The 25031-nt window shown below is 41.1% G+C and overlaps 1 protein-coding gene and 1 long non-coding RNA gene across 2 annotated transcripts in view; one reads left to right on the forward strand and one right to left on the reverse strand.

Annotated features, from left to right (window-relative positions):
* The window catches only part of LOC119778721 (contactin-associated protein-like 4), a gene marked incomplete at its 3' end in the record, with an annotated part of 133865 nt that overhangs the window by 25476 nt on the left and 83358 nt on the right, over positions 1 to 25031 (reverse strand). The window contains exons 4-8 of the mRNA XM_038278069.1: positions 20210 to 20357; positions 19520 to 19723; positions 5498 to 5673; positions 5251 to 5397; positions 2761 to 3028 (exon numbers count right to left, since the gene is read on the reverse strand). Of these exons, the coding sequence (XP_038133997.1) occupies positions 2761 to 3028; positions 5251 to 5397; positions 5498 to 5673; positions 19520 to 19723; positions 20210 to 20357 (943 nt within the window). The remainder of the gene's footprint in view (positions 1 to 2760; positions 3029 to 5250; positions 5398 to 5497; positions 5674 to 19519; positions 19724 to 20209; positions 20358 to 25031) is intronic.
* LOC119778720 lies at positions 7352 to 12388 on the forward strand. Its single transcript, XR_005280112.1, has 3 exons — positions 7352 to 7455; positions 12060 to 12170; positions 12266 to 12388. It is a non-coding gene; the product is annotated as an uncharacterized LOC119778720 (long non-coding RNA).

Here is a 25031-nt window from a genome sequence, read left to right on the forward strand (position 1 = left end):
GCTAGCCAACCAGACTCAAAAGTATTCTGCTTTACATAATCTCCACAACCGGTGTTCTATCGGGTTCAAGTCAGAACCCAGGCTCCAAAACTGCCTCTTCTTGCCTTACTACAGACCGAGTCATATGGCAAATGGATCAAAAGTATAAGCAATGTGATTTAGATGCTTGAGTGCCTTTCAGCTTCGTCTTCTATCATATAAAATCTCTTAAATGTTTTCCTAAGTGTTTCATGGTTGTGATTAGGGGGTGATTGACATGGGTGTTGTGTACCACAAGTGTCATGATACTTGGGTCATGATACGATATCACCATATTGCGATATCACCATATATTACCATATTTTTACTGCTGTCCTAATTGAATATATAGATAAAAAGCAACTCCGTGTCATGATCTTGGCGCTGATGGTTTGTTTTTTTTCCTTTGCTCCTTGCTCAACTGTCTAATTGGTTCTGCAGCTGATTATCGCCGATCATTTCCACCTGGTTCCTCTACTATTGAAGTTGTGTGTTTGCCTCCCATCAGCGCCAGGTTATTCGTGTGTTTTGGTGAGACGTTTCCTAGCTTTCTTTAGTCTGTCTGTTTCCCTGATTATGACCAGTTTTCTGCCCTGTGGATCTCGAGTTTTGCCTTGCCCCTGTCTTCTCTGTTTGTCGCATCTACTTTTGGATTCTACCGGCTTCTGAACCTGGAACTGTCTCCTGACTTCGGCCTTGGATTTCCCTTCTGGACTCTGTTGCTGCTCGGCGTCGGCTGGTGCCCGCACCGCTCACTCTCTAGGAACTCTGGTGCGTCACCCGCCGCAACTGCGGTCAAACCTCCCTCCTGGATTCAGCTGTGTTCTCCGCGAACGGACTGAACTTTGAATCAGGTCAGTGACTAGCTCCAAGTCGTATTCAGCTCCACATCCAGTCACTGACCTGTATTCTCCTGTCTCTGCAGGGATCCGCCCCGCAGCAGACGAGCAGCCCCGTGCACCTGTTTGTTAAATAAATGCTTTGAATTCTGGGTCCAACATTCTAAGATCGTTACACTGTATATGTTCATCAGATGATATTGATTATTTAGTTATTTTGGTATCCATGTTACCAGCACCCCTCGCGACCCCACTTGGGACAAGCGTGTAAAGAAAATGGATGGATGGATGGATGGATGGTATCCATGTTTTTTTGGGGTTTGAGTCAGTCCACGTCTTCCACTGTGACTGCCTCAACTACAGATAAGGGCTCCACAGCACTATCTGCCAGTGTCGGTACAAAGGTAGCCCATAATAAATAATAGGAACTTAAGATCTATATTAGATCAGGCAGCCAAAAATCACCATATATTGCTATAGCTATTTCTTTCCACACCCCTAGTAGTGATTTATCGTTCATATTATCAATGTACTTAACTGATAACTGAAGCATCTACCAACCCCATGATGTCACCACTTAGAGTGCTGTAACATGGCGGTGACCTTGCCAAAAAAAAACTATAAAACAACGCTTCCATTTTCTCTTATGTTTATATTTTCATATGTTTCTATAATTATTGATAATGGTAAGACACAACCTTATGAATTGAGTTAGTTAATATGTCACTGGAAGTGACATATTTAGTTGTGTTATCCAATCAGGGCTTTACTTTTTCGCTGCTTGCCTCATTAGACCAAGGCTCAAACCTCAACAGGGATTTCTCATAGAGGCTGACTGGCAGGTGAGATCGCGTCCGAGAGCGGGCTCAATAGCAAAATAACGTGCAATATACTCATGAAATTAGATACATTTTACGCATATTAAATGCTTCCCTAGTATTCAATGAGAAATTGCCACTGGCGTAGATGCTGGTGTAGATACTATCTTTGATGCATTGTGGTATGAAATGGTAGCCTGACGTAGTCCTACTCAATTCTAGTCAGAATATGAGTCTGATACTGTTCCATAGAGCTGTGATTATGGTGCGTGTTTCGAATGAACCAGGAAAAAAAATGCCTCTGCACTCAATTGGATAGACCTACAACCAATAAGAGCAACGGAGTGCGTGACGTATGTTAAGCGACCAAGGGAGCCAGCTGATAAATTAAACTTTTGCCGAATCCCATAGGAAGGACGCCAAAAACATCTTTCTTTTCAACAAATGTCTTGATCGCGTTTCTCTGTTCCTCTTTTAAAATTAATTTGCTGTCGATATATTCTAGAACAGACCTAATAGCAGAATCTACACACCTCAACTCTCCAGCGGCAGCCATTGTTGTTGTCACCCAAGCGCGCTTTGGTGACGTGGTTGATTACGTTACTGTTGATCATCTGTCCATCATCGTAGAAAGCCCGCCCTGACAATTTGATTGGCCCGACCCGATATTGTGCGAGCATACTCGCGCTACTATTGAGCAATGCCAGACCGGACTTCCCGACCTCAAATGTTGTGGGCGGGACTAAGTTCGGAATGGCACCCCGGCTAATGAAATGGTGGTTTGGGGGAGTGGTGGCCTAGTTGTTAGGTCATAATGGCAGCCGCACAATGGCAGCCCACTGCTCCCGGAGGGGATGGGTTAAATGCAGAGGTAAATTTTTCCAATGTGACATCAATAAAGTTCAATTATTAAAATGTACACCACCATAAATCACATACTTAATATTCATGGCTAACACTTGCTTTTAAGCAGCATAAATCCTGCATTGAGTTGACATCTGATTGTTTCTGTTCAGCTGTTAGTGTGGTTTTTGGTGGCATTGTTGGTTTCACAAATCATAGTTGGGAAGTGGACGTCAGCTGACCTGCACTGAGCTCCAGCAGCACCCTCCCTTCTTTCTGGATCTGCATGTAGAGTCTCGCTTCATTCAAAAACAACCAGACCACACCTCCTTGCCCAGGAAGGTCAAAAGTGAGCAGAAGCCCAGCGTTATTCCACGTCCTAAACTGAAACCCAATGGACGCACTCCCTGAGGAGGACGAAGCTGTCCACGGCAACTGGAGGAAGCTCTGGGGCCCGGGAAACGTCACAGCAGCAGAAACTGGCTCAGCACAAGAAAAGGTCACATTGCCCTGAGAAAGAAAAAAAAAACATGCAGAGGAAAAGGAGAGACGATAAGTGATGGGACTAAATGATTACTGGAGAGATAAAACATCAAATTACATGAATATTAATTGGCTGCAGAGGCCATGTTGATGTGGCCTCCTGTCACAGTGCTCTCATCAGCAAGTCTCCTTAAGAAGAACAACGGTATTTCCATATTGATAACAGCGTAGCTTGGGATAAGATTAGAATGCATGCTTAAAATACCAAAGTCACCTCCTGTAAAGGTAACGTAGATAAAGATTTGTAGATAAAAGAATAGAGAACCCGGCAGTATCTGATGTGGTGCGCTCTATTGTTTCAAGTAAAGATGATGAAATAGAGTCCATTGCTCTGGCTTTATTAAACGATAATGGTGCCATGTCTGCAGCGGGATTTTATCCCAGTAGCTGGTGCTGTCCACTGGAAATACTGATCCCTTTTAAAATCTCTGTGTGGCTCACTTATCATAAAATTTTACCTTATTTGGCTCATAAAACAGTTACAGAACTGACAAGATATAGAATTTCTCCCACATCTAACTTTATCTTGTCAATGAACTTCCTCCCCTACAAAACATTAGGAGAAACCTTACAGTATTTGTAGTAAATGCCACCAAAACTTTTCTGACAGAGCCTTTTAGAGCGACAGATTTCCTATAAGACCTGACTTTATCATCTAAACTTGTCTATTCAGAGTTTTTCCTCTGCAGTCTGTAATGTTACCTTGTGTATTTATTATCATATATTAGTCTTTATACTTCCTTCCCAAAATGTAATGCCTCTTTGCATTTCCTTAAAAACATTTAAAAAGTTGCTGAAACTAAATTAAAGTAAAACTTTATCTCAATTAATGAAAATATACTTTGTTTTTCTCTCTCTCCACTGTTCTTAATGTTTTTGTTTCTTCACTATTTTGCTTGTGAAGAAATGTCCATAAAAAGTCATGTCATTGTACCTGGATTGAGATAAAGCTACTCTCTATATAAAGGAAGAAAATGAACAAAGCACACTGGAAAAAATTGAAATCTAGATAAGTCATGTTTTCGTAAAATAAGTACATTTGTTCTTGAATTGAGGAGGTAAAATAGACATTTTGCCAATGGAACAAGAACATGTATATTTAGAATAAGAAAAACACAATTACATTGTCTTTTTTCAAGTGCATATTATCTAATAATCTCATTTTAAGAGTAAAAATACTCATTCCATTGGCACACTATCTCATTTACCTACTTAAAATAAAGATAAATACACTTAATTTAAGAAATGTTTTACTTATTCTAGATATTTTTTGCAGTGCAAACAGGGAATCATGTTAATTCTAATCCAAAAATGACAAAAACATGGTTATAACATGGGCTGCACTTTGACGCAGTGCGTAGAGCTGTTGCCTTGCAGCAAGAAGGTTCAAAGTTCAACACTGGAAAAAAACAAAATCTAGATAAGTCATTTTTTCTTAAAATACATGCATTTGTTCTTTAATTGAGGAGATAAAAGAGACACTTTGCCAATGGAACAAGACAATTTAAATTTAAAATAAGAAAACACAATTGCATTGTCTTATTTCAAGTACATGTTATCGAATTATCTTATGTTAAGAGTAAAAAAGTAATTCCATTGGCAAATCATCTTATTTAACCACTCAAATTAAGGATGCACTTCATTTAAGACATATTTTACTCATGTTTAGATTGTTTTTGCATTGAATTCCAAGCCCCGGGTCTTTCTGCATGGAGTTTGCATGGGTTCTCCCCGGGTACTCCTGCTTCCTCCCACTGTCCAAAAACATGACTGTTGGATTAATTAGCTTCTCTAAATTCTCCTTAGGTGTGAGTGTGTGCGTGAATGGTTGTTTGTCTCTGTGTTGCCCTGCGATGGACTGGTGACCTGTCCAGGGTGGGCCCTGCCTCAAACCCATTGACTGCTGTAGATAGGCACCCATCACAATCCCAGGTGGGGCAAATATGACGGAAAATGGATTGATGTATATAACACAAACCTGATCAGTTCTTTACTGTGAAAAAATATTAATAAAAATTATGAAACTACTTTGTAGGCAATCCGTCCCCTTTTTTTAATACTATAAGCAGGGTTGTAACATTAAAGTCTTCCCTGTTGGAAGTTTGGACGACGTTTAAAGTACTGTAGACCATTGAGCAAAGCCTGACTAAATACTTCTTAAGTGGAAGCCCAGGTGTTTAACAACTTACCACAAGAGAAACTTTGTGATCCTGAAGTTTAGTAAGTTGTATCAAGTTGAGTCCATTGAACAGCAAGTTCTCCAGGCAGCCATGGAAACTCTTCTTGGAGCGAAATAGTTTATGAGAGCTCATAACCTCAACCGTACCCACACTTAACTGTATGGAAAAAATACCCAAAGACAGATTATTATTAGTGTCAGTTACTTCATCATTTATACTAACTCAGAGCTAAGGAAGTGGTTTTAGTTCATCAAACCTCTTCTATGTCAAGGTGGTGGAACTTTAGAGGGATTTTGACCCCCAATGTGTGCTTGTCCACAGTGAGGTTGAGGTTCTGGCCATGTAGCTCCACTGCCACATAGTGCCATTGCTGATCATCTAAAAGACTCGCAAGAGATGCAAGTTGCTGAAGTTTTGCAGATGAAGCTTTGCCTAGAAAAAGGAAACAAACAAAATAAAGCTAAAATGTTTAAGTTTCCATTGCTGAAAAAGTTTATTTCCTGCTTTGAATGTTTTGATTCAGTTCACACCAAAGGGAGGATCCCAGCGAGGTCACCTAGTCTCTCAGAGGGGATATCTGTATACGCCTTTATACCAGCAGTGGAAAATAAGAAGCCAAATGTGTTATGATGCCTAATTTGAAAGACTACAGAGGAGATGCTTCATTAATCATAGATGAGCACCATCAGACCTGAATTAGCGGATGCATAGTGGAATCCCCCAAAGAACTGAAAAGAAAAACATGTTTTTGATGAAAAATCGAAGAATATAAAGAGCTGAACACAATATGGTGCTAGATATTAGTGAGGCAAAAGTTTAAACTTCAGATAAGAAAGAATTATTTGAATGTGAGGAAAAAGAAACATTAAGAGTTAAAAGATGAAGTAAGCAACTTCACCTACATGGAACAAAAAGCATTAGAAACTTTAATTTATCAGAGAAAAAAGTAACGACTCACTCAATAACACAATAGTACAGCATGAAAACAAATTAGATTTCTAAAGTTGCATTGATTAACTGAATAGCTATTAGATTGTAGGGGGTAGGGGGATAAGGATGAGGATGGTGTGTCTCCAGAGGGAGGATTTCATAACAACATGAATAATTGAAAAGTAAAAGAATCAATACAAGAGTGAAAACATAGAGAATGAGTTGATATTCAGTAATGAAGTATTCTCTGTCTTTGCTCTTAGATATTACAGTTATTTCCTCCTCTGTAGCGCCACCCATCAGTTACTGAACGCTCTGCAAGTGTAAAACAAATACCCATTTATTTTGTGCATCAATAAATTGAAAAATATCTACACCTCTTTAATTTTAACACTTATTTTATGAAATACCAAGATAAAATAGTGCATTAATGTTATTTGGAAGGAAATTGATAAGAATAATAAATATGTATGATGATATCAATTATTATGAAACATTTCTATGACTTTTTTCTGCTTTCTCTTCAGCTATTAAAATGTCCCTATCCCTTCATGTAAACTTCGGCATTAATGAGTATTAAATTGGCATTGAATGCTCTAAGAATAACTATAACATTTGTTGAATGTATCACTGGCATGCAGAATTTCAAATAAACTACTTCAAATATGATCTCGTGGTTACAAGAAAAAATTATTTTCTTCTTTTATATACAGTAAGATAAAGAGTGGCATATTGATATTCAGTTTTTGGGAGGAATTGTGGATGTGTGATTTTTTTTTTCTGGAATCCTGACAGCATTATGAGGCAACCACCAACTGTCAGGTTTCCAGAGCTGGGTGGAGTGGCTGTATGTCTTTTCCCTTTTTTCTCTCCCAGGGTGGCAGGCTAATTGAGTCCAGCTGGGTTCCATTCCCTCAATCAGTGGTTGCCTTTAAGAAGGAGCAGTCTCCCTCAAGCAGACGGTTGATGTACTCAGAGTGGTAACAAGCCAACTTAAGAGAAATCTCAGCATTGTGTTTTTTCCCTCCTGTTGGATCTTCTCTGTTTAAGACCATATTGTCTTTCTCTGCTTCAGGATCCCTTCTGGCAAAGACTGTTGTTGGATCCACCTCCCCCAAGGCTGCTGTTCGGCTCCTTCCTCAGGCTCACCAACTTGGCCTTCAGAACCCCTGGCTCAAACCTGTCCACCCTCATCTCCTAACAAACTGAAAGACCAGTGTCTCCACTCCCAACCTCCAACATCTACCAACCAGCAAGACCGGGCTTCATGGACTCATACTCAGTGTAAGCTGACTTAAACTGCTTAAAACAATCTTTCTTAATCCATTCATCCCCTTTAAACAACTTGTGTTCCCTTCCAGTGCCTGCTCCCAGCCCCCGCTCCCTCAGCTTTTTCCAGACTCAGTTGTCATCACATTTTCCTGAAAATAAACTGTTTAAATCTGCTTCTTTCTGTGCTTGTGCCTACTTAAGAGTCCAAGAGCTAGCACTATGACAGAACCATCTGCCCAAGCGGACTCTGGGGCACAGCTACGTACTGCTCTAACTGAACAGGGAATACTCCTTGGAAAACATGAAGATGTTATTCAAACTATGCTCCAGCAACAAGGTTCCATGTTCCAGTGTCTCAATCAACTCTCCAATCAGATCCAGGATCTCACCAACCAGCTGCAGTCTACTAATCTCTCCTCTCGTTCTTCCTCAGTAACTGCCCCTGCCGCTGCTGTTGCTTCTGCTGTGTCTTCATACCGTGATGTCACCTTGCCCACTCCAGAACACTACTCCGGTGAGCTGGGTAAGTGCAAGGGTTTCCTGCTGCAGTGCAACCTGGTTTTCCACCGATCTCCCCGATCCTTCCCCGAAGATGCCCATAAGATCTCATATGTCATTGGGTTGTTAAAGGACAAGGCATTAAGGTGGGCCGAAGCCACAATTAATGAAAGAACACTGCCTCGCTACTCCTTTGAGGAGTTTATTAACCTTTTTAAACAGACATTTAGTCCAAATCTAAGCGAAGAAGACTCAGCAAGGAGAATCTGGAATCTAAAACAGGGCAATAGATCAGTAGCTGAACTGGCAATAGACTTTCGCATCCTTGCTGCTGACTCTGGCTGGAATGACATAGCCCTTAAAGGGGCCTTTCAGCATGCTTTAAATGGCACACTGAAGGATGAGTTGGCTTGTCGAGATGATCCCCAGTCCTTAGATGAGTTGATAGATTTGGCTATTAAGATTGATAATCGAATTCGTGAGAGGTCCAAAGACAAAAGAGCTCCTTTTGTCCTCTCTTCTACTGAAAAGACATCTCAAAGACCAGAAATCCAACCTTCCTCATACCTTCCACCCCCTGAGCCGATGCAGGTTGGTCGTGCTAAGTTAAGTCTGGAAGAAAGACAGCGTCGAATTAGCTCTGGCTGCTGCCTCTATTGTGGTTCTCCCCAGCATTTCATTTCCTCCTGTCCAGTCCGCCCAAAAGAGCCAGCCCGCCAGTAAGATTGGGAGTACTGGCGGGCATTTCCAAAGAGCATGACCTAAGGCTTAATCTCCCTGCTGTTCTCGAAATCAATAAAGGTCAACACAAGTTTCAAGCTCTGGTAGATTCTGGCTCAGAGCAGAATCTCATTCACCCGGATCTAATTTCCAAATGCCAAATTCCTGTTCAGCAATTGTCTTCACCTATTTTGGTCAATGCTCTTGATGGTAGCCCTATGACCTCCATCACTCACCAAACGGCCTGGATTTCTCTGTTGGTTTCTGGGAATCATTATGAGCTCATCCAGTTCCTAATTTTTCCAACCAAGGACTCCCCTATTGTTTTGGGCTTTCCTTGGTTAAAGAAACATAACCCCCACATCAACTGGTGTCACTCATGTATAGATTCGTGGAGCACATACTGTTCAGGCCATTGCCTTCAGTCTGCTCCTTCGCCTCTTCCCTCTCCCCAGATTAATCCTATCAACCCTCCTGACCTCTTTAATGTCCCAGAACAGTATCATGACCTCAGTGAGGTTTTTAGCAAAGACCTTGCTCTCTCCCTTCCACCTCATCGCCCCTATGATTGTGGCATTGATCTCCTCCCTGGGGCTCCCCTTCCTTCGGGTCGCCTATACAATCTCTCAAAGAAAGAGCAAGAGGCTATGGAGAAATATATCAATGACTCCCTAAATGCCGGCATCATCCGCTCTTCCTCTTCTCCCGTAGGAGCTGGCTTTTTCTTTGTGGAGAAAAAGGATAAAACCCTTCGTCCCTGCATTGACTACCGGGGTTTAAACCAAATTACCATAAAAAACAAGTACTCCCTTCCTCTTCTGTCATCTGTTTTTCAGTCGGTTCACAATGCTACCATCTTCTCTAAACTCGATCTAAGAAATGCCTATCATTTGGTTCGGATCCGTGAGGGGGATGAGTGGAAAACCGCATTTAAAACACACATTGGTCACTTTGAATACTTAGTGATGCCATTCGGTCTCTGTAATGCCCCTGCCATTTTCCAAAACCTCATCAATGATGTCCTAAGAGATTTTCTCAATGTTTTTGTTTTCGTCTATATAGACGATATCCTCATCTTTTCCCACAGCCTAGAGGAACACAAGGTTCATGTCAGGAAGGTTCTCCAAAGACTCTTAGAAAATAGACTTTTTGTCAAGGCTGAGAAGAGTCAGTTTCATGTGAACACTATAACTTTTCTGGGTTATGTCTTCGAGGGTGGACAGGTGCGGACTGACCCAAGCAAGATCCAAGCTGTAGAGGAGTGGCCCATCCCAGTCACGAGGAAGCAGCTTCAACGCTTCCTGGGATTCGCAAACTTTTACAGACGCTTCATTAAGGACTTCAGTATCATCACTGCACCTCTAACTGCTCTGACGTCTCCCAAAAGACCTTTTCTCTGGACCCAAGAGGCAGACATGGCCTTCTCCAAGCTCAAAGCAAGGTTTGTTAATGCCCCGGTTCTAATCCACCCAGATCCAGCTATTCAGTTCACCCTGGAGGTAGACGCTTCCAATGTGGGAGTGGGGGCCGTTCTCTCTCAAAGGTCTCCCAGTGATCACAAGCTCCATCCATGTGCTTTCTTTTCTAAGAAATTCACCCCCACAGAGATTAACTACGACATTGGTGACCGGGAGCTCCTAGCTATCAAGTTAGCCCTGGAGGAGTGGAGACACTGGCTCGAAGGGACGGAACTTCCAGTCATCATTTGGACAGACCACAAGATCCTCGCCTACCTCCAGACTGCTAAGCGCCTGAACCCACGGCAGTACCGTTGGTCTCTTTTCTTTTCTCGATTCAACCTCACCATTACCTACCGTCCTGGTTCTAAGAACATGAAACCTGATGCCCTTTCGAGACAATACTCTTCTGATGACCACCCAGAAACTACTATTCCCATTCTGCCAGCCACCTGTTCCATAGGGTCTCTCACTTGGGACTTAGAAAGAGCTATTCAAGAGGCCCTAGCTTCTGAACCAGACCCTGGAGGTGGACCCAGGAACCGTCTATATGTTCCCATGTCTGTCCGGTCCAAGACCATCAACTGGGCTCATTCATCCTCCTTCTCCTGCCACCCAGGGGTTAGCAGAACCGTGGCCCTTTTACGGCGATATTTCTGGTGGCCTTCCCTCAACAAGGATGTAATGGAATACGTCTCTGCTTGCACCATCTGCGCCAGAAACAAGACCTCCCATCGACCTCCATCGGGCCTACTGCAACCTCTATCTATCCCTAGCCGCCCTTGGTCTCACATTTCCATGGATTTTGTCACAGGCCTCCCAATCTCAAAAGGTAAAAGTGTGATTTTGACCATCATTGACCGCTTCTCCAAAGCATGCCACCTGATCGCACTCACCAAGCTTCCTTCTTCAATAGAAACAGCTAAACTTGTGTTTCACCACGTCTTTTGACTTCATGGTATCCCCACGGAGGTGGTCTCTGATCGGGGGCCTCAGTTCGTCTCACAAGTCTGGAGGGAGTTCTGTTTGATTCTAGGGGCTAAAGCTCGGCTGTCATCAGGGTTTCATCCACAAACAAACGGTCAGTGTGAACGTCTAAACCAAGAAGTCGAGAATGCCCTGCGTTGTATTTGTGCTTCAAACCCAGCCTCCTGGTCTACTCATTTACCCTGGATCGAGTATGCCCATAATTCCCATGTCTCCTCAGCTACTGGTCTTTCTCCCTTCGAAGCCTCCCTTGGTTACCAGCCCTCTCTTCTCCCCAATACCTTCCCTGATGTCAGAATTCCATCAGTTAAGGCCCATGTGCAAAACTGTCGCAGGATCTGGGCACAGGCCACAGCAGCCCTGCAGAGGACCTCAGCTCAGAACAAGAGGATTGCTGATAGGAAGCGCGTTGCAGCTCCCAAATTTTCTCCTGGTCAAATGGTCTGGCTTTCCTCTAAAGATTTTCCACTCAAGTCCTGTTCTAGGAAACTTTCTCCTAGATTTCTGGGTCCTTACCCTGTAGAAGCTGTCGTTGGCCCATCCTCTGTTCGCCTTAAGCTCCCTCATCACCTTCGAATCCATCCTGTTTTCCATGTCTCTTTACTGAAACCTTTCCTTTCTAGTCCTTTGTGCCCTCCTTCCGAGCCCCCTCCTCCCGCCCGGGTCATAGATGGTCACCCTGCCTACACCGTCCGCCGTATTGTGGATGTGCGCCCTCGTGGGCGGGGTCGGCAGTATCTTGTTGACTGGCAGGGCTACGGTCCTGAAGAGCGCTCTTGGGTCCCGCGCTCTTTCATCCTTGATCCTTCCCTTATAACAGATTTTGAGCGCCTTTCAGCTTCCTCTTCAACTGGTCGGCCGCCAGGTGGCGTCCCTTAGGGGGGGGGGGGGTACTGTCAGGTTTCCAGAGCTGGGTGGAGTGGCTGTATGTCTTTTCCCTTTTTTCTCTCCCAGGGTGGCAGGCTAATTGAGTCCAGCTGGGTTCCATTCCCTCAATCAGTGGTTGCCTTTAAGAAGGAGCAGTCTCCCTCAAGCAGACGGCAGATGGTTGATGTACTCAGAGTGGTAACAAGCCAACTTAAGAGAAATCTCAGCATTGTGTTTTTTCCCTCCTGTTGGATCTTCTCTGTTTAAGACCATATTGTCTTTCTCTGCTTCAGGATCCCTTCTGGCAAAGACTGTTGTTGGATCCACCTCCCCCAAGGCTGCTGTTCTGCTCCTTCCTCAGGCTCACCAACTTGGCCTTCAGAACCCCTGGCTCAAACCTGTCCACCCTCATCTCCTAACAAACTGAAAGACCAGTGTCTCCACTCCCAACCTCCAACATCTACCAACCAGCAAGACCGGGCTTCATGGACTCATACTCAGTGTAAGCTGACTTAAACTGCTTAAAACAATCTTTCTTAATCCATTCATCCCCTTTAAACAACTTGTGTTCCCTTCCAGTGCCTGCTCCCAGCCCCCGCTCCCTCAGCTTTTTCCAGACTCAGTTGTCATCACATTTTCCTGAAAATAAACTGTTTAAATCTGCTTCTTTCTGTTCTTGTGCCTACTTAAGAGTCCAAGAGCTAGCACTATGACACCAACAGCATAGTGGTGTAGGACAAAGGATTTGGTCTAATCTGACAAAAACACTCTTCCAATTGTTTCCTATGGCCCCATCATAGCTTGTTGTGTGGCTTTTATTAAGCAATACTTCTTGACGCTCTTCAAAATAGGCCAGAAAAAGATCTCTGCATCTCCTTCATTGTTATTATGGAGCTGTTGGCTGCTTCTCTGACTCTTTTCTCTGGCCTGTCCGTTTGGGTTGACAGCCATGTCTTGATAGGTTTGTAGTTAGTTTTTTTTCCATCCTGTTTTATTTTTATTTTCAGAAGATGGATTGAACATTGATTTTTGAGTTGTATGTATGCCGTGTCTGTATCCTTAAAGCTTTGGATCTTGTTTTATAACCCAACCCTGCTCTAAACATTAGCCCTTTCAACCATTGGTATTTGTGGTGATTTTTGTTTCTGAGAAAAACCTTTTGGGACCTCCTCAAAATAATTGTATTTATAGTTATATTAAACTATGATAAGCTCCCTTACAATTAATGTTTTATTTCCGTTTTTTGTTTGAAAACATTTTGGAAAGCTTGTCACTTTCCTTCGACTTCAAAATTATAAAAAAAAAAATTGATTTAATAAAAAGGGAAGAAGAAGTATTTTTGTTATTCTAGAGCAGGCATCCCCAAAGACAGTCCTCGAGGGCCGCTATCCTGCAGGTTTTAGAGGTTTCTCTGCTTTAGCACAGCTGATTCGGATAATTGCAGTTCAACAAAAGCCTGTTAGTCAACTATCAATGTAAATCAGCTGTGCTGGAGCAGTGAAACCTCTGAAACCTGCAGGACAGCGGCCCTCGAGGACAGACTTTGGGGATGCATGTTCTACAGGATACAACAGAATGTTGTTTGGCTGCATCGGTTTTGTTTGCAGCAGTTTGGAAATAGGATATGTTGATTATAAAAAGTCTGTGTAAATATTAGTGCACGCATTGCGTAGTAGTCTAATAATTGGAATAAGGTGGTAATAGTGTCTGTGCATGTGTCAGTTACTCACGGAACATTTAAATGCAAAGCAGAGACTTGTTTTAGCTGCCTGACAAAATAGGTTCAAGGATTATGCATTATACTCACAATTCAATGCTTGGAATTTTAGCCCTGAAAAATTGAGGTGCATAAAAGAAAAGCCAAATATTGCTCCAAGCATATTAGCCTTTGCACTAGAATATTTGAATTGTGATGGAGGTCACCTGTAATCAATGGTTGTTCTTGCTGATGGGATTGTAAATGTGCACAAACACTATTAAAAAGGAGATTGCTAACAGATATGAAAGGATCAAACACTAATGTGATGATGCTTATTGTAGAACAGCAGTTTGCTCACTGTGTCTAAATCTGGAGGGGTAACTAAAGAAAGGAGGAAGCTATGATTAATTACACACTGACTCTAAATCTATGCTCAGCAAGCACCGACTTACTCAGCATAAAAAATCTGATAAAAACGAACAAATACTAATGACCAAGGGATGTTTTATTCAAGTTGCAGAGGAGCAGATTGGTTGTTTAATTGATTCTTGAAAGCTTGAGTGTTTTTATACTCAAAATCCCACCTTAACCTTTTTTAAAATAGCAGCTTATCCAATTTTACTGCAGCCTTATTCCATACTTATTCACATAATCATTCATCCAACTTTTTTATCAAACTTTGTTTCACAAGAAAATATTGTAGAGCTAAAAAATGGAATGCTAACAGGTATTTTAATTGATGACTTGCCATAAAAAAAAATCCCTACATCTGCCAGTTATTTATTTACATAAGTTTAAATCTATAGAACAGAATAGAAATGCATAAATTACCGTCTAAAGCAGACGAATTGAATAACCATAAAGCCAATATACAAAATGGATTTTCTGTATGTAACACAGCAGTTCGTGTTTTCCTATTCAATCGATATACACTCACCGGCCACTTTATTAGGTACCCCATGCTAGTAACGGGTTGGACCCCCTTTTGCCTTCAGAACTGCCTCAATTCTTCGTGGCATAGATTTAACAAGGTGCTGGAAGCATTCCTCAGGGAGTTTGGTCCATATTGACATGATGGCATCACACAGTTGCCGCAGATTTGTCGGCTGCACATCCATGATGCGAATCTCCCGTTCCACCACATCCCAAAGATGCTCTATTGGATTGAGATCTGGTGACTGTGGAGGCCATTTGAGTACAGTGAACTCATTGTCATGTTCAAGAAACCAGTCTGAGACGATTCCAGCTTTATGACATGGCGCATTATCCTGCTGAAAGTAGCCATCAGAAGTTGGGTACATTGTGGTCATAAAGGGATGGACATGGTCAGCAACAATACTCAGGTAGGCTGTGGCGTTGCAACGATGCTCAATTGGTACCAAGGGGCCCAAAGAGTGCCAAGAAAATATTCCCCACACCATGACACCACCACCACCAGCCTGAACCGTTGATACAAGGCAGGATGGATCCATGCTTTCATGTTGTAGACGCCAAATTCTGACCCTACCATCCAAATGTCGCAGCAGAAATCGAGACTCATCAGACCAGGCAACGTTTTTCCAATCTTCTATTGTCCAATTTCGATGAGCTTGTGCAAATTGTAGCCTCGGTTTCCTGTTCTTAGCTGAAAGGAGTGGCACCCGGTGTGGTCTTCTGCTTCTGTAGCCCATCTGCCTCAAAGTTCGACGTCCTGTGCGTTCAGAGATGCTCTTCTGCCCACCTTGGTTGTAACGGGTGGTTATTTGAGTCACTGTTGCCCTTCTATCAGCTCGAACCAGTCTGGCCATTCTCCTCTGACCTCTGGCATCAACAAGGCATTTCCGCCCACAGAACTGCCGCTCACTAGGTGTTTTTTTCTTTTTTGGACCATTCTCTGTAAACCCTAGAGATGGTTGTGCGTGAAAATCCCAGTAGATCAGCAGTTTCTGAAATACTCAGACCAGCCCTTCTGGCACCAACAATCATGCCACGTTCAAAGTCACTCAAATCACCTTTCTTCCCCATACTGATGCTCGGTTTGAACTGCAGGAGATTGTCTTGACCATGTCTACATGCCTAAATGCACTGAGTTGCCGCCATGTGATTGGCTGCTTAGAAATTAAGTGTTAACGAGCAGTTGGACAGGTGTACCTAATAAAGTGGCCAGTGAGTGTAAAATAAAACTGATCTAAATTGTCAACTGGTATGAACGCAACATTAACCATACATAAAAACAGATTTTGAGTACATTCTACTTAGTCATAATGCAAAAGCCTAATATAAATAAATGACCGCTCCTTATAAAATATCAGTTAAGTAATAACGACAATTAAATATTTTTGTATCCTTAAAGGAATAGTAAACCCAAAACATGATTAGCCTTCATTTTCTACTCACCCCCATGCTGAACAACACTCTGGAGTACTTTTTTGATATCTCAAATGCATCTGTAGATCTGGGAGGCTTCTTGCTGTCTGCTGACATTCAAATAATGGAGGTCTTTGGTGCCCGAGACAGAAAGGTCCATAAAAGTCCACAAAAAACGTTTCAATATTCCTCCATACTGCTCGTCCAATGTATTCCAAGTGTCCTGAGTGGGTAGCATCCATAATTTACTCGAAACAAAGCCATTTAGAATGTTTTTAGAGCATAAACAGTAGTGTATAGGATTTCCTAAAGGCGCGTTCACGAGTCTACGGAAACCGCGGCAGACCAAACCAGATGAAAGTGTGCATTCAGCTCGGCAAAGAACTCATGCTCTTCCTCAACACTGACGTCCTCATACATTTTTCTTTCGTTGTTTCTTTCTTTGCACAGGTAAACAGCACATTTCTTCTTCTACGCTTGCATTATCGGCAGAGCAGACGCTGAATGCGCACTTTCATCTGGTTTGGTCTGCCGCGGTTTCCGTAGACTCGTGAACGAGCTTTTAGGAAATCCTATACACTACTGTTTATGCTCTAAAAACATTCTAAATGGCTTCGTTTCGAGTAAATGTTGGGATCCTCAGGCTTGCCCACCAGAGGGCGCCGAGGATCCTCTTCTGTTCTGTGTATTTTTCCCCTAGGGCTGGAATCTGCCTGCACACCTGTTGCTAATCCTCTCATCAGAAGACTTCTCCTTTATAAGCTCCTGCCTGACCTTGCTTCCACACGGCAGTGTTGATCTTAGTTGGTTAGCTTTCAGAGTCTCTGTCTTTGATTGAATCTTGGTTGTCTCTAGTGTGAGATTCAGATTCTAATCTCTCCATCGTCTGTGCCTCACAGGAAACCTGTCTCTGGTCTGAAGCTCAGGAAGAGCTGCCCCTCTGGAACCCTGTCTCTGGTCTGAAGCTCGGGAAGAGCTGCATCACAGGAAACCAGTCTCAAGCCTGAAGCTCTAGGTTGTGCTGTTCTCTGCTGTGAGCTGGAAGCTCAGCCAGAAGAATCCTTTGTGCTTATCCCCTGTTGTTCTCTGCTGTGAGCAGGAAGCTCAGATCAAGGCCAGCCATGCTAAGTATGACGCTAGATGCTTAGCTTGCTCATGAACTCTGCTAACCTACAATCTCCAGTACCAGTATATCTCCAGTGAACCTGCTCCTCTGTCTGAACCAGTTCCAGTTTCATCATTCATGTTGTGCTTCAATAAACTCTTTTGAACTTTTACCCAGTCTCTCCGTGTGTGTTCTGCATTTTGGGCTTAACTCTAGAACCCATCATGACAGTAAATTATGGACGCTACTCACTCAGGACACTTGGAATACATTGGACGAGCAGTATGGAGGAATATTGACACGTTTTTTGTGGACTTTTATGGACCTTTCTGTCTCGGGCGCCATAGACCTCCATTATTTAAATGTCAGCAGACAGCAAGAAGCCTCCCAGATCTCCAGATGCATTTGAGATATCAAAAAAGTACTCCAGAGTGTTGTTCAGCATGGGGGTGAGTAGAAAATGAAGGCTAATCATGTTTTGGGTGTTCTATTCCTTTAAGTTCTGTCTATAAAATAAAATGTACCGTCTCTGACTCCCGGCACAGTAGAGCATGACTGAGTTTAAGTATAATGTACAAAACCGATTATCAAAATGACTAAGTGTGTAACCAAACTTTCTTCTTCGTGGATCAAGAGTTTCCACAGAACACAGAGAAAGGCAGAGACAGAAATAATGAGGTGCAGAAAAATAAAGGGCCTCTAACCAACAGAAACAAATAGACAGTAATGTAAGAGAGAGCAGAAAAAAAAACTGATAGAAAGATGACAAATCTGGAGATGAAAAGGCAAATGACCTCTAGTTAAGCTGGAGATGGAGCTCCAAGGAGACAACAAAGGCAAGCAATAATCAAACCAAGAAACTGATAGAGAAGACACAGGAAGTAGTGGGAAGAAAGCATGATTTGACTCATCATCTGTCTTTGAATCAAAGTTAAATGTATGGACTTTTTTAACTTACTAAGCCAGAGCCACGTTAAAGCATGGGCTTTTAAGAAGATTCTTTTTATGAGATTCAATTCACCATTAAAGACCCACTATTATTGAATGTTCCTCAAATACAACTGAGTCTTAAAAAGTAATTATTAGTATATTTCTCCTTAAAACCAGCCACTTTTCATGTTTACTGTTTATTGTTAGTATGATGGGCTCGCTGGGCTGTTAGGGTTCAGACACTGGACACAGACATCTGTGTGGGAAGATGATAATATTTAGATACATAATTTAAACTTTCAGAGACATGCTTTTTAAAATCTGTTGCATTTATCTTTTATACATCAAACTATTTACTGAATTTTTCATTTCAGGACATTAAAAAGATCTAGAGGTTTTTTTTTCTTATGTAGCTGGTAACTTGGACTCCAGTTAAACTGTAAAACAAGTATTTTTATTTAATTTTAGTACTGAAACTATAGTAAAACGTGGTTGTTTCTGAGATACATTAAATGCAGTGTTATTAAGCAGCAGTGAAGCACTTTCAAGGCTGTACAGATCCTCTGTGAGGCCTTAGTGAAGAAAAATGTTTTTGATAGAACATTTAGGTTATAAAAAATATATTTCTTATGTATTTATAGAGTTTATAAAATAATGGAATGGATGAAATTCCTTTTTTATTTAAAAGCAGGTTAGTTGAAATTTCAGAATAATAAACCCTGGAACTGTAGTTTTGTTATCCTTGATCGTAAAATAAACTATTCTAACATGTTGCTCTTTAAAGTGGATGAGATTAAAGAAACATGGTAACATAATAATATACTAGGTTAAAATTACTATTTGCAGGTTAAAGCTTTACAAATTTAGAGATATAAAACTGTTCAAAGATACAGGTTTATTATTGCAACTTGGAATTTATTGACACAAAAAAACACATAAAGGAAAATACATTAAAAAAGCACAGAAATGAAAGGAGGAATATTGGCTCAGAGAGAAGAAGCTGGATGTGACGACGAAGTATTTCTGTGGTCAGCCGGGGTTTCTGGTGAGAGGTGTGCCAGATGGTGATTAGTCAGCATGGCAACCTGACAACCTCTGGTGTAATCCCATTCAAACCACACACACAGACACATCTGGCATGCACCCATTCTAGAAGAATCCATCCCTAACACATGCTGCAGCAAATGGACAACGTCAATCAAGGCTTAACTGGACACGGAGGTAGCAGAAAAGTAGACACAAAGCTTTAATCAGGACGCAAAGTGTGTCTTTTCTACACCATCCATTTAAAAGTTAATAAAAAGTCTCAACTATGTGAAGATTGATTGAAATGGAAATACACCTCATCACAAGAAATGCCATCACTGATAGATTCCAGCTCTCTGTCTGCAGATTAAATGCTCCACTATATTGAAATCAATGAAAATATGTCAGTATCTTTCAGTGTCTGTCAATAGACATTAGTACCTTGTCTGAAAAGCAGCAGCAACTTTCCTCTCTCTATCTCCAGACTCAGGGTGAGTCCTTCCCTTCCGTCCACCTGCAGCAGCGTGCCGGAGTTTTGGAGGGTTTTAAACTTCAATGTGATGACATGCGTCTGAGCTGGCCTTGATCCGGGGCTCAGTCGGTACACCAAACTGCTGCTGCCATCCAAATTCAACACATCAGAGGCTAAGATATAAAAGAAAACAGGGAGAATTCTGCATAATGGTATGCATAAAAGTAAGCAATGCATTTGAGATTTAAAAACAATTTGCATGTGTATGTTTTTGTTGCTTCACATTAGATTCAAACGTGAAATAAACACTTTTTAAGCTTAACAGAAAATATTTAAGTCTGCATAAATCTGTAGGTTTTTAGGGAGGTTTGAAGACCCTGAATAACACAAACACTAATCAACAGCCTCATTGGTGCAGCCATTACTTTTTGGGATCAATTTAGGAACTATTTAATAGCAATGCATTTTAAGGTCGCTTAATTGTTTATTATTTCCAGCAGCTTTTACCATTAAATCCATTAAAGAAAACAGTATCGGTCATTAGAAACGAGCGAGTTTAAAAGTGTATACAACTGATTCTATTAGCATGAAGCAGTGTGGGGATGGTTCCTTTGTTAAACTGCAGATCTAATGAGAGCAGTGAAGGATAGAGCACTCACTGTAAGGACAGCCATAAGTCTCAAGGCGCAGTCCGATCCGCCCGCTGGGATTCCAGTCCAGAGGAATGAGGCGAAGGAAGCGAGCCACGACAGGCTGCTGCAGTTTGTACTGAACCACACTGTCTGCATTATTGTTTCCTGGAAAAGACTTAAAATGCACAAGCAGAATATGTGAACGGAAAGTCAAATAATCAATACGGCTTTCAAAATGAAGGGTTCTATTGGATTATTCCTGTTTTAAAGGAAATACATGGTTTATTTCTTCCTTTTTTTAATCTGTCAAATAAAAACAACAGGATTCATATCTCTGGCATTATTCCAAGTTGGTTAATGATTGCCTGACCTCGCCTTTGTAACAACTCCTACATCAGAGGCTGATGGCAACTGAGGCAGCTGAGCTCTGAGATTTGCATAAAGGAGTCATAAAAAAAAAAAAAATAAAACTTATCCAGACATTGTTTTTTTGTTTTTTTTTCCAACTCAGTAAAAAAATAAATGTGAGAGTTCATCCTTTTTGGGATACCTCAAAGTTAGTTTGAAGTTTTTCTCCAAGCCTTATGGCTGATTTATACTCAGAAACCAGGTTGTCTGCATGTGTGTGTCGCAGTTAACAAAGATATAACCCCCTCCTTCTGCAGACACTCTGCTGCATCTCTCCAAAATTGTAGGTGACAGCAGACAGGAGGCCTCTGATTGGTCAAATCTACATCCACTCTACACTATGTGTATTTCCTTTTCGGTACCTTACCAGCTTGTTTTGTTGTTATGACCGTCATTGTGGAGAACAACCCGTGAAGGTGGACCAGCTAAAGAGCGAAGTGCGCAAGAACGCTGAAAACCTTTTTCCACCTGGATCCCCACTCTTTTTCTCCCTCATGTCCCTCCGTTGTCGCACAAACTTGCCCCTACTTCCTCACCGTTCCTGATTATTCTTCTTGCGTTGTGGCATGGAATAAAATAGCGCAGACCACGCTTCAATATTGGGCATAAATAAATAAAAAATATCTGCGACAAGCTCACTGCGACACACTGCTGCGGGAGGATAACCAGCACTTTATATGTGAAAGTGCTGCTGGTAATTTTAGAAGTGACTCCAAGGCAGCAGAGGTGTCAGGTCACGAAGTACAAATACTTCTTTACTGTACTTAAGTACACTTTTTAGGTATCTATACTTTACTCCATTACTTATTTTTCTTCCTACTTCTGTCTTCTACTCATTGCATCACACAAGTATCTGTACTTTCTATTTCTTACATTTTTAAAACAAACGTTACTCGTTACTCTTGGCTTCGATTTAATGCAGAGGTTGTGGATTAGCGGACTGTGGTCCACATCCGGAACCACTTGCTGGCTACTCTGGACCCAACCTGATCACATTTATAAATTACCACATGTTGTCTGACAGCAGTGCCTAAACGTCACTTGCACTGCTTCTCCTTCTACCGTGAAATCCCACATCCTCCCTCATTGCTCCGCCCCGCAGCGCTCCAGACCTCCTGCGGAAAGCAAAGCCTACAGCCTCCGCCGCTCCTCCCGTCTTGCTGCGCTCCATGACATATTAAAAAACTCCCCATTACCATATGTGCGGTTTCTGATGGAGATGAGAAATCTGCTTCCTGGTCTGTTAAAGTACCAATAGTTTGCACCCAATCTTTTTAATAAACGGTGTTAGTTTTATTGAAATATATAAGAATTATGCTCTAATTTGTAGTTACCGATCTGTTGTTACTATATTTTAATTTGACAAACTGGATCTTCGCGCCGTTCTTGTTCCTGTTTGGTGCGATTGCAATAGCGGATCTTGACCTGGCCGGGCCGTAGCGGAGCCTGAACATTTAGAGTATGTTTGGCTCAACCTGCTGCTGATTCTCCACCATGAACAGAATCAAAAATAAATCTGGATCCAGGCTCAAAATGAGCTCCTTGATATGTGCTTTAGAATGGCTTTGTCTCCATTCAAACCCAGGTTTAAAACCTTGCAGGGCAGCATAAAGCCACCTGCTCTCATTAAGACAGAAAAAAGAAACAAAAAATAACAAATTGTCAGTTTTTTTAAATTTACAAATTCAATGTATAACATGGATGCATAAATACCTCATTTTATTTCAGTGTTAATTTCTGTTAAAAGTTACAGGTCATTAAAAATGTCTCTGGACCTTTACTGCTTGATGATTTTCTTTATTTGGACCTGGCTGATTTTTAATTGGTTACCCCTGGTTTAATATTTCCAAAGTATTTATTTCACGTCATGTGCGTCATCTAATGCAGATCATTGGCTCCATCCACATCTAGTGAAAATTAGTGTCAGTGGATGAGCCATGTAACGCAAACACTCATTGGTTAGATAAAGGAAATCATCAGAAGCAAGCAGGTGTTCTTCAAACTGTAAACATGAATTGTCTATGCCATGCTACAATGTCGGATTAAGAAAAGATGTTAAAATGCCTGAAAGGTCGGACACAGGCGAGAGCGTATCGGGAGATGGAGACCAACAAGACCTCCCTCAGCCTTGGCCCTATCTCAAAGAATTTTTTGAAATAATTGAAGAATTGAGCTTTCTATTCATATAGTGGCATCTAGCTGTCTTTTTTAAAAGGTTACTTTAGACTTTTATACTTTAAGTAGTTTTTGGAGCACATACTTTTTCACTTTTGAAATGACGTCATCCTGGAAAGAAACATCAGCTGTGCTGCTTCCATCAACACCCTTGTTTATAGATGTTGGAGATCGGCCTGTTTTCCAGTGTGGTCCTGTTTCTCTGACTGTGACTGGCTGGATGTGCTCTCTTCGTCCTCTGGCATGGGAGCTGCCTTGGAGCTTGTCTGCCTGGCTGTGTGTTTCCTGGACGGGGCCGCCTTTTACAGCTGCTTTTTGTATCTCTGCTTCTGTCTCCTTGAACCCCAGTCGGCCTCGGCAGATGGCCGCTCACACTGAGCCTGGTTCTGCTGGAGGTTTCTTCCTGTTAAAAGGGAGTTTTTCCTCTCCACTGTCGCTACAAGCATGCTTAGTGTGAGGGATTGAATTTGAGTCAATAAATCGGTGCAATCAACTGGTTTTCATTAGATAGAAAACTTTGTATCAATTTGACTGTATGATCTGGTTGAACTGTAAAGTGCCTTGAGATGACATGTGTTGTGAATTTGGCGCTATATAAATAAACTGAATTGAATTGAATTGAATTTTACCTGAGTAAAGAGGTCAAGTTGATACTTCAACTTTTATCAGAGTGTTTTTAAACTGCAGTATCTTTACTTCTACTGTGTGTGTACAAATGTGTGTACTTTTGACATCACTGCAAGGCAGACAGCATCACTGCTGGAAGGAAAAAACTCAACTTCCCTGCAGCTGAGAGGGGCAGAGGTGCAGCAACACTGAGCCAGAAGTCAAGTGGTTCTGAGATGGTAGAGAACATGGTCTGACACTTTCCCCCCCAGTGCTGTTGAGCTGTGAAAACCTGACACTAACCCGATCTAAACTCCAAATCCATCTGTTCATACGTCCCTATTCTTTGCAAACACCTCTTTATTCTAACTTTAACCTGTTTGCTTTTTACAGTGTCTTTTGCTATTCTAAAAATGTGCTTTTAAATAAAGGTATTATTATAATTGTATAATATAGGGTGGTTATCAGATATCTATAAACTTCACTTTCCTTTCACTCTGAAATGAATATTAATAATCATAAAAAATGTATATTTTAAAAAAAGGGTTACGTCTTCTGAGAGACTGAATAACGTTATAGAACGGAGCGAGTCTAAACAGCTGCTATACGTCACATTTCTTCATCAGAAAACTTTTTCTTATCTGTAGAGGGATTTTAAATAATTTATTGTAGCCTTTTGTCAAATCCTTTTAAGTTTATCTTTGTTTTATGCTTTTTTTGTTTTTATTTTTGAATAATTAGTAAATATAACTTTTTTTAATCCACAACAGTCTTTTTGTAATTAAATGTTCTCAACTAAAGTGTAAATATGACTGATGCAGAATGGATTTTGATCAAAGAGAGATATTGAATATTTGCTACTTTGATTTTCTTATAAAAAATTGTTCAAAGGCAAAGAAAATGTATCAGATTTTAATAGATGTTTAAAAAAATTCTCAGAGGAATTTAGTCATTTATAATCAGGAAGTTCAAAACAGATAGCTATGCTACATAAGGGGTGTATCTTTTATGCTTCTCTAAATAGTGGTTTATTCATAATATGACCGAACCAGATGCAAAATAAATAAACCACAGAGGAAATTAGGAAATTTCAGTTGTAAAGTGAAGCAATCTACCTCAGCAGAAAAATGGGTGACGCTCTCTTTAACAGTACATCAATAATAATATAATAACATGGTAATTACACAGCAAGTCACATATTACTAGGTAACAAGAAAAACTTTATGGAGAACTTTAGTAATTGCTGTGCTTCAAATTTTAGGCAGGCAAGATAAAGTCAGACTTCTTAGATTTCAAACCATTATTACCAGATAACTCATATTCATTTCACTGATGACAATAAATTAATGTGTTATTATCTAGTAAAATGCAGTTTATTACTTGGCATATAACAGCAAACCAAACCTTAAAGACAACAAGCCAATGTTCTTGATTAAACTCTTATTTATATGTACCTGATGCTAAGTTCCAGTTTATTTTGTAAGCTGTTAATATGTGCCGGCCAATAATAGAAACTGTTATATGGTAACCTAATGGTAGTTACCCACCAAAAGTCTCCATAGTTACATAGTAACATAGAATTTTAATAATTACATGCAGGTAATTACTTTATTTTGAGGGTAATTACCAGATAAAGTTTTTCTTGTTTCAAAGTAATATA

This window comes from Cyprinodon tularosa, unplaced genomic scaffold (genome assembly GCF_016077235.1).
Source record: "Cyprinodon tularosa strain WSP-4 unplaced genomic scaffold, ASM1607723v1 ctg1373, whole genome shotgun sequence".
Lineage (NCBI taxonomy): Eukaryota > Metazoa > Chordata > Actinopteri > Cyprinodontiformes > Cyprinodontidae > Cyprinodon > Cyprinodon tularosa.